Below are 10,680 nucleotides of genomic sequence, written 5' to 3' on the forward strand. Positions count from 1 at the left end.
ATTACCCCAAGAAATATTTTATAATCTCTCTTAAACACATTTCTAGACTAACTTCAAACAAAAAAAAACTCAGAATTAGGGGTTGCTTGGTTCACCAGAAAACCCCCAAAAATGAGAATTAGTTCTATTTAGTTCAAAAAAATAACCCCAGAGAACTCTTCTCCATGATTTAATATGCTCATCATGGAAAATTTTGTTCAAAGCTCTTTCTTTATATATGGAACCCTTTAGTATTTTGTTGTTTGCTTTGACCTAAATTAATGAGAATTTTTTTCTTGAAACGTCACAAAAAATAAGAAAATCTATTTTCGAATTGAAGTACGGAAATAGGCTAGAAATCAGCATGGTTGTATTTGTTTATACTACATATACAAGATAAATGGATACCCCATGCCATTCGCTCCGTTTGAAGGAGTGAATCATCACCAACAGCCAATAATTCTAGGAAGGTCATTAATAGCTAATGAGAGTACTGAAGAAAGTTTTACTTGGTTATTCACTTTATGGTTACAAGCAATGCGTGGGCATCAACCATAACTAATCAATATAGAATTATTGGTGCAGTAATATCAAAGGTTTTAATTTCCCTAATCAACATATAAGCTATGCATGTGGCACATAATAGAAACGTGTATGGCATATGTTAAGTTTCATACAAAATTTAATAAACTAACTTACATATGTAAAGCGGGGCCTAATTTCAAGGAGGAGTGAGATTCTCTACTTCAAAAGTATAACCTATAAGCAAACAAGTGGTTAGCATCATTATTTATTTATAGCTCAAGAAATTCTAGTTCCAACATATATCACAGGTCAACTTTTAGTAGGTAAGTCCACAGCCCATAGTAGTGAAGAACTAAATGTTGCGCGCAGCGGAAATTTCGGCAGCACTTCGGCAGCACAACAAGAGTTAGGTCGCAATAAGAATTTTTGTTTCTCAAAGGGAACAAGAATCTGAAGCGAATATCTCAACAAAGTGAGATATCGGCTCTTCCTCTCATCAGTTCTAGGACTGACCTGTCGAGGGATCCTAAAAAGCTATTACAAATCACACAAAAGCAGTACAACCAATTTTTACGTGGTTCGGCAAATTGCCTACGTCCACGGGGAGAGGATAGTGAGATTTTACTATATGGAGGAGAAATACAATGGGTTATAACTCACAAAATCACTCAAATATAACCCTAACCAAAGCTCTCAACTCCCTCACAATATCTCCCTCTCAAAGTGCTCAAAACAATGCTAATTCTCTCCTATTCTCGCCTTCAATTGTTTCATATATATAGAAATCCTAAAATCATAAACATACTAGGAATTCTAAACCAAAAACCAAATCAAATTAGGAATCCTAATAACCTATTACCAAAATAGATTAGGAATTCTAAACCAAAATAGATTAGGAATCCAACAATTGAATCCTAAACCAAAATAGATTAGGAATCCAACACTAAAATTGTTATTTGATAAATATGTAACTGCTAATACCACTCTTAAAAATTTTATAAAACCACACACGAAAGAGCTTTGAAAGATAGATTAGGCAAGAAGTTGGAGAAGATTATAAGGCTTTGCTACTAAACTGAAAGTGAGGACACCAATTCTTTAAGTTTCAGAAACATGGAGTAGTTGAGTCACGCGATGTGAAGGAGATTGATGAGAAACATGGAGTTTTTGTTGTAAAATTCATTTGTGAGAATATAGCTACAAATTATATATAGTTGCCAATTATCTGAGTTTGATGGTATTTTGTGTAGACATATTTATTTAACCATCTACAAGGGGAAAAATAGATATTATAGCGCGCGGTAATCATTTTCCAACCATGATTTGAGGTCGAACCAAACAATTTAAACATATTTCCAAGAAAAGCACAAAGTTCACCAAAAACTATTTTGGTTCACAAAAAAAAAATCCTATAATTATGGAAAATGAACCAAACAACCTGTAAAACCCCGTATTTTTGGTTATGAAGATATGTGAATTTATTGGTGATAAATAATTTTTTTATTGTGATAAATAGATTGAAGTCATGGATATTCTTGATAACAAGCTATTAGAGATGTATGAGTGTATATGTGTAGAGTTTTGTGCATGGGTCATTGCAGATAAGCAAGACATGCACGAAACTGGATTTTTGTCTGCTCAGTCGACTTATTAGTCGACCAATGAGTCGACCTATGAGTCGACTGACGGGCTGAATTCAGATTTTCTTTTTGTTTGCGGGTATGTCGATTTTGTATCGTGTCTGACCGCTCATATATTATATCTCCTACCCGAGAACATCTTTAGAACTCAAAACCCTAGACCCCATCTCTCCCTCTCAAACCCTAGTTTGGGTTTTCGACGTTTTGGAGGAGTTCTCGAAGGAGTTTGCACGGGATTTTGGGCAGTGCAGCGGAGAAGATCGTGCTTGGGCAAATCCAGGAGTTTGTGCATCATATCAGAGGCGAGTAACATCTCGCCCAGCCCTCACCCATTGTTTGTATAGTTTCTATGAGTTTTTATTTCGCATTTTTAAGCCTAAAACATATTTTTGTTTATAAAAATAGATGCTTTACATTCTAAGCTGCAAGATCTATATTTTTCAGTTAGTAAAAAGCTCACCAACGTTTTTGTAATATAGATCCAGATCTGGAATTAGTCTTAAATATGGGTTTCATGTGATTTAATGTTTTTAACATGTTTTTAAACATGAAGAAATATGCTTAGGGTTTTAACGTAAAATAATACATGCAAATCTTTCTTTTCTGTTGATATACATGTGTTAGAATTGAATATATATTGCTGGATATGAATAAAGAGAACTTTAGTTAACATTTTTGCAGATAATCATCGAAAGCAGAAAACTGGAGATTTTCTGCTCAGTCGACCAATGAGTCGACTCATGAGTCGACCAATGAGTCGACTCATGAGTCGACCTATGAGTCGGCTCATGAGTCGACAAATGAGTCGGCTGATGGGGAAAACTTCAGTTTTGTATTTTGTCTGGTCAACTTATGAGTCGACTGATGAGTCGACCAATGAGTCCACTAATGAGGAGTTTTCTTCTTTTATATTTCTTCAGTTTTGAATCTATTTGAGTTATTTCAGTTTAACTGAAATTGTTTATGTTTGTTTATTATTGCTGCGTGCTTAAATATGGACGAGGAGTCCCCTCGAATGACGGGTAATAGAAATTAATGTATAATCTTTATCTGTACATGTGAGTTGACTTTTGACACAAGTACCAATCCGCACACCGAGGCACGTATGACATGAGTCTATGTGTATCTTTTGTGTATATATGTATCATCGACACTTACACTTTGCATAATTTATATTTAGTCCCCGTGTTGGACATACATTACCTTTCAGTCCTCGTGTTGGACATTCATTTCATTCGGTCCATGTGTTGGACATTGGTTATATTTAGTCCATGTGTTGGACACTGGTTATATTCAGTCCATGCGTTGGACATCGGTTATATTTAGTCCATGCGATGGACATTGGTTATATTTAGTCCATGCGTTGGACATTGGTTATATTCAGTCCATGCGTTGAACATCGGTTATATTCAGTCCATGTGTTGGATACTCTTTACTTTCAGTCCATGTGTTGGACGTTTACTTCATGCAGTCCATGTATTGGACATTTAATCTATATAGTCTATGTGTTGGACACTTAATCGTTTTTCTCACATGACACCTATGTGAGTTCGACATGACATTATGTTTGGAAGTAGAGATGGGTTTTGTATTCTTTTAAGTTATTTGTTCTTGCATTAGATTTTGGGTTTGGTATTTAGGGATTTACAATTTGAGCTACATGGTATATACATGAGGGTTTCCTTGTTTGGATTATTTCGCTCGACGTATCTATGCTCGTGTTGTAACTTCCTAAATACTAAAATCCTCTTATACCCAGGTACTTACAATCTGAGCTACATGGTATATACATGAAGGTTTCCTTGTTTGGATTATTTCGCTCGACGTACTTATGCTCACGTTGTAATTACCTAAATAGGATTTGTGATTTTATATATATATTATAACTGTATTTTCTGTATACAACGAGCCCTTTTCCTTGGGGTTGGTTGTGATGTTGTTCGCTAGCGCTTTGACGCTCGTTGTCCCTCCCCCTTTCAGGTAACGAGCCCGGAGCCCGGAGAGTCGCAGGTTGATGGCGAGGCACTTTAGCTTCAGCTATTCTATTACAGTTATATTTTACTTTTAAGCTCCACAGTAGGCTTTGTTTAGACATTTTGAGAGTTTATTCTAGAAGTTGTAAAGGCTGTGTGTCTTATTTCTTTTTATTCAGATATTTGTATTAGAGACTTGTTGAGAAATTCCAGTCTATTCACTTCAAACATTGACTTGTACTTTAGTATGTTAGATGATGAAGTATTAATTTGATCTCCATTTTTTCATCAGTTGACTCTTGTATTATCTTTTACTTGCTTTTGTAACTACACCTGTTATTTGACTCTACTAGAGAGATAGTAATTGTGATGGTGAAACATGTTATTGCACGGTGTGGTGCATGGCAGGTTTGACATTCTTGGTTTCACCTTGGACTGCAGCCTTGTGTGAACCTAGGGGCGTCACACAACCCTTGTAGTTCCAAAAGAAGGAATAAAGTCACTTTTTAAGTACTTTTGCAACTCATTTCAGGGCTCGGAATAAAGTTCTCCATAAAATTTCTTCCAAAAATATGTTTGTCATTAACGAACTTTTTATGAAATCAATTCGAAAAAAAGGTGATTGGTTCCATTTTTGGCTTGGAAACTTCTATTAGAGCCCCTAACCCAAGTTGCTTCTCTGATTGCTTAGGGGAGAACGCAACAGTGCTTCCAAACAGCAAACTATTAAAAACTAAACCATAAATCCAACAAGTAGCTGATTTATTCTGACAAAGTTAGGAACATAAAAGTTAGCGGGGGAAAGCATCTAAAATGTGTCCTTTTCTTATCCTAGGACGAGGACAAAGGAATGAGGTGTACATATAAGAGACTACAATTTGTTCACAATCTATGAGCACAAGAGAGGGTAATTTTAGAGTTCGGTATCCTGTCAATTCATATGAGATCCATGCTGCTCCTTATGAGTATGAAATTAGAACTTTTACCACTTACATTACTTTTAAGGTATATTTCAGAAAACCCCCAGTAAGTTTGGGCATTTTTTACATAATCATTAAAACTTTGAAAATATCTAACCTAGTAAGTTTATTCAGCAAACCTCAAAAATCAAGATAACTACATCTGACTTCTCACATGAGAATCACATGCTCTCAAATGACCAATAAGTTGACAAAAAGAAAAACTTACCCTACTAATTGTTGCAGCGAAAATTTAAAATTCTTACGAGGCCCAAGGGTTACAATTTTGAGCCTTTCACGAAACACTTTTGGTATTTAAGTCTAGCATTTAACCCTTGTATCATCAACGTTTCTCCATTACACCGAACTTCAAAGTTTTAATGAGAATTGAATGTTGAAGATCTATATTGTAAAAATTTGCGCACCTGTCTCATGTGTTGACAAAAAGAGTCTATCAATTGAAATCAAGGAAGATTCTTACATCACAAGAAAAAGTCTATACAAGTTCACATGTCACTCCTCACCAAAAACACGAGGCAACCCACATAGAAAATGACAGGATGGAACTATTGTGCCAAATATTTCTCAGTGGGGACCATCAGCTCGAGCAGCCATGGCAAGCTCAGACTGCTTCATGGATATTGTGTGTAGAGAGAGGAGGTCATGGCTTTTATCACAGCTCTTCATGCCATCCCATCCTATGTGAGCTACATGCTGAACATCAGTAGGGAATCCAATCTCCATCTCAATGTACTCGTCGTCGTCATCAGCTTCCTCTTTGTGGAACTTGAAAAAGTTTGATAAGTTCTTGAAGCTCTTGATTACTTGCTGAATCCCTTTAGATATGTTCATCTTTGGAGTAGGAAGAAAGGAGGTCTTCATCCTTGAGTTGGATTGAATTTCACCTTCATATATAGGAAAAAAATTTAGAATTATTAGATGAATATGCATCGAAGTCCAGAGTTGTAGTCAGCGCGTTGAAAGTTATCACTTTATACTTTAGCACGCCCATATGGTGGGATTTGAACATGTATCGGTCTAATATCATACTAACTAATTTTTTTCTACTACATCAAAACTGCTGACGTTTTAATGGCAATTAAAGTTTATGATTTAATGCTCTCACAGCTCCTATAACAAGAAAGTGACGGTGAATTGGCTTACTTGTTCGTGTTGCATCCGATTCAATGCGATATTTCTTTGGTTGATTGTTGGCAACATTGACGCCGCGATGAGAAATGCAGCCGACGGAGAAGGGGAAGGAACGAAGTCTCTCCATTCTGTTTCTCATTGCTCGTATGATTGAAATAATCTTATGGAGAAGAGAGATGAAGTGTGAGGGGTTATATTGGGAGGTGATGGCTTTGTAAGCAAGTATAAATGATTTCCCAATGTAGGAAGGGTTACCGCCAAAGTTTGGTGCGGCAAAGAGTGGGGAATATTAGAGGGAGAAGGAGGGTGGGGTAGGGAGGATGAGTTATAGAATTATGGTGTGGGATGTGTTGGTTGGTTGATACTCATCTTTTAGCTGATTGCAAGTTCAATTTTGTAGGCCACTAGTAGTCTCACCAAGTGCCATTTTAGTGTTCTAAGAGCCTTCTCTCTTGTGCCCCTAGCCTTTCTATTTTGTTGAGCCTATCTCCATCATGTGACCTGCCTTAAGTATCAAGCCATCCTGTTAACCTAAGCCCCTATTTTTCCTTTCAATTTCTTCCAACAGTTTTCCAGCTACACCAAGACTTTGGCATTAATCCAAGAGTAATCACAAAGAGTTGCAACATCATACTAGGAGTATGAATCCAATCAGAATGCATCATCGTACTATCCGAGGTCCTGATAGGATGATAGGATTAACACTACCTTTATAGGCCTTTATTGAATAGGACAATAGGTGTCACGCCACGAGACTGCGGCCAAAATTCATAAATACGGGTTATGTAACAGCAGCGACTCATGCACAGGGCAAGTCTCGTGCACGAGTCAAAGCCTGACACTTCATATCATATAGCTTTCTCAAAATATATATAACATGCTGATGATAGAAGTTCAAAGCATACTATATATATAATTAGTACGTACAACTCAAACTCACACCGTTATAAGCATTTTACAAAATAAAGCATATTGTTAGTTGTACATAACACCAAAGGAGAGGCTTTTCCATGTAAATGCCTCTTAGCAATGCGCCACAACCAAAAGTTCAGCTTACTACGTAGCTACACTAGATCTGAAAAATTTAAAGACAATGAGGTGAGCTTGGGTTCAATGAGAATTATCTCTAACTAGAGTTCCTAGATATCTAAGAAAATAATAATAATTTTTAGAAATAGTGAATTATAAGCTTTCCATCAGAAATTTCAAAATTAGAAAAATATGGTCCAAGGCAACATTCTATTGTTATCTTCAAGAAAGAATTCAACATTTTAGATTTCTTTCTACTGTGCAAACTTAATATACTGTAATATATTTCAGAATTAGACTCTTTTTAAATCAATGTAAATACTAAGGAATAAAACAGACTTTTAAATTTGTGTAAAACCAAAAGATTTCTATTTTCTTAAATTCACATTCAAATGTCAGAATGTCAAATATCGATGAGTTTTTTATGTAATACAAGAATCACCTCATAGTTCACACTAAGGCTACAAATCATAGCCGAGTAGTATGGGAATGCCAAAAGACATCATATAACATATAGTTTCTGGGAACAGAATACCCTTGACTCTGCCATAGACCGACAGCCACATCACAAATGCCCATAGGCCGCCGGCCACATCACAAACACCCAAAAAGGGCCACATTACAAATACCAAAAAGGGCCACATAAAGGTGCATTCAAACCATATGGCAGGCAAAAACACATTAATCCATAGTGAACTATCTGAGGGTTTTGAAGACGTCGAGAATCGCTTGTCAAATGGCTTAATTTTGGAAAAACATCATATGTCAAATTACTTGATTTCAAAGCACATCACTTATCAAATTGCTTGTTTCCAAAAACACATCCATCGTCAAAATTACTTGATTTTAAAAATGCGTAACTAGTGCCAAAATAATATTGGTATATTCACTTATCAAAATCGTAAATACTTTAAATCAAGCAGATGAGCGTAAATCTCATGATCTTGTTAAAACAGTTCATGAATTTCACTTTTCTCTATTTTTATCAGATACTAATTAAGTCAGAAAATCTTTGAATCCATTAAACTGTTGAAACACATTCAAATTTCTTATTTTCTTCAAAAGCTTTCAAATAAAGCATTATTCACAATAAATGAGATCGCATAAAACCAAAACTACTTATCACGTTTTATGTGAAATAAAATTTACTTTTAATATCTTATACGAAATCAAAATCATATTATGGGTTAGGCCACAACAGAAATAGATCAAATAACATTTAACTTTATATACATTAAAAATAATAGATTATTTATTTTTTGAGCATCAAAATTAATCAAATATAGCACTCATGCAATTTCATATTATAAAAATACTAGTGAAAAATGAACTCACCTTATAATACGCCGAAGTGTCTCAAAATATGATCACCTTGATATCAACCAGATCCTATAGTAAAGAAATATAAGCTTAATACTAGTTCAAGATAATTCATATTATAGGTTAATCGCTCTATAATCTATGGCCAATTAGAATCACATATAATCAAATGATAATTAAGACTCATAAATAGGGTACACATAGGTTTATTGCTAACTTTAGCAATCTTATCATAATTCTACAACTCTTCTTTATTGACTTGTGGACCTCTTAGCAAAATAATGGTAAGATAGGGGCTGCGGAGAATTATTTAAGTCCAAAAGTACCCATATACCACTCTCTTTGGGTCTGTTTAGGATTCTAAAATTTTCAGGGGTCTTTACTAATTTCCTCCCAAGTCTAATACAACTCTCTTTTCAATTGTGGGTTTATCCAGAAAAAGTTAGCGAGAGCTCGCCGGGCCGGCGGTGAAGTCCTCGCCGGAGCTAGGTTTTTTCCACTATTCTCCATATTTTTAAATCCTAATTCTCAGGTATCCCTTCTAGTTCCAGACCATCATTCATGCTTCAACATATCATTAAGTTATCAATTAATCTAAGGAAAACTAAAGGGAAAATGTTATACCTTGGTTGAAAGAAGCTTAGCTAGTTTCTTCCTGCTCTTTAACTTCTTCCTCCTTCTTTACCTCTTTCCTCTCCGTTTCTTTTCTTGTCCTTCAAGTTATAGTTCTTAGGAGAAAACTAACTCTGGGAATTATCTTATTATGATCTAATCTTTTAGTATGATGAGGTGCCGCTTGAACTACCAATGGCCAAGTACCATCAGAAGCAAACAAAACGATGGCTTGGCGCAATTGGCAAAGGATTTGAAAGCTTCGCACAAAAACCCCACATCAAAATTTTGTTGTGGGTCCAGCTCAAGATAAGGCCCACATGAGATTTACATGAATTAAAATTTTATTTAGATGAGAATTTAGATGATCTATTTATAATAGGAATAGATTTAAAGAATTCTATTTATGATAACCCTGGAACTAATTGTGGCACTACAGTAACCGTGAACAGTAACCTGAGAAAAGAAAAGAGGGGGGAGAGAGAGAAAGTGAGATTCCGGATAGCTCGGTTATTCTATTGTAGTGATTCAAAAGTCGTTGTCTTCAGAACGACAACACCATCGAGGGTATGGTGTTGGTTTCTCCACGGGTGTTGGAGATTTTTGGTGAGACGGGTTTTAAGGTTTTGGTTCCCTAGAGGTAACACTGTATATTTCTCTTGTGATTTAATCCTCAAGTTCAAGTATAACTTGGAGGGATTGTACTCTTGATTCATAGTAAAATATTTCTCTCTGGATTACCCTATAGACGTAAGCACGATTTGCCGAACCACGTTAAATCTTGGTGTTTGCTTACTTGTGGTATTTTCATTGGTTTCGTTATTCGTTTAGTGCTTAAATCCGCAGATTAATCTCCATAAAATCCCTAACAAGTAGTATCAGAGCCCTGGTTCGAGGCGTGCATTGGGATGGACAAGATAGAGAGTTTTGGCACAATGATAAAATTGGATGGTTCCAATTGGCAAGTATGGAAGTCCAGATGGAAGATATTCTTTATTGTAAAGATTTACATAACCCTATTAAGGGAGATGAAGCCAAGCCAGAAAAAATGACTGATAAAAAATAGGAGAAACAACACAGGAAGGCAATCAGTTATATTTGGATGTGGATCAACGTTAGTCTGTTTCATCATGTATCGGGTGAGACTAATGTGATGTCTCTATGAGCAGAAGATCACGGGAAACAAGGCATTTATTATGAGGCGGTTGGTGAACTTAAAATTCTAAGAATGAAGTAACATAGCAGGGTACTTGAATGAGTTCAAGAGTTTGATTAATCAGTTAGCTACAATGAAGATGACTATTGATGATGAGCTACAGGTTTTATTGCTATTGGGTTCTTTGCCCGACAGTTGGGAGACATTGGTTGTGACAGTCAGCAACGCAGCTCTAGATAGTGTGTTATCGATGAGTATGGTTACTAGTAGTTTATTCAATGAGGAGACTCGGAGGAAGTCTACCAGCACAAATAACTCATAGGTGTAGGCATCAA

General features: G+C 35.8%; 1 protein-coding gene across 1 annotated transcript; it reads right to left on the reverse strand.

The window, feature by feature from the left end:
• Positions 5,552–6,575, reverse strand: LOC109836038 (CRIB domain-containing protein RIC4-like). Its single transcript, XM_020403969.1, has 2 exons — positions 6,241–6,575; positions 5,552–5,981 (listed from the first exon to the last, which is right to left on the reverse strand). The coding sequence occupies exons 1-2, from the start codon at positions 6,365–6,367 to the stop codon at positions 5,662–5,664; spliced, it is 447 nt and encodes a 148-aa protein (XP_020259558.1). The 5' UTR covers positions 6,368–6,575; the 3' UTR covers positions 5,552–5,661.

The sequence above is a fragment of the Asparagus officinalis genome, chromosome 4 (genome assembly GCF_001876935.1).
Source record: "Asparagus officinalis chromosome 4, Aspof.V1, whole genome shotgun sequence".
Classification (NCBI taxonomy): Eukaryota; Viridiplantae; Streptophyta; class Magnoliopsida; order Asparagales; family Asparagaceae; genus Asparagus; species Asparagus officinalis.

Bases quoted from the DNA above. Each gene is read 5' to 3' on its own strand.
- LOC109836038 (XM_020403969.1), bottom strand. From the start codon at position 6,367: ATGAGAAACAGAATGGAGAGACTTCGTTCCTTCCCCTTCTCCGTCGGC. The intron at 5,982-6,240 runs GTAAGCCAATTC...CTATATATGAAG, and splicing joins ATCGGATGCAACACGAACAA to GTGAAATTCAATCCAACTCA.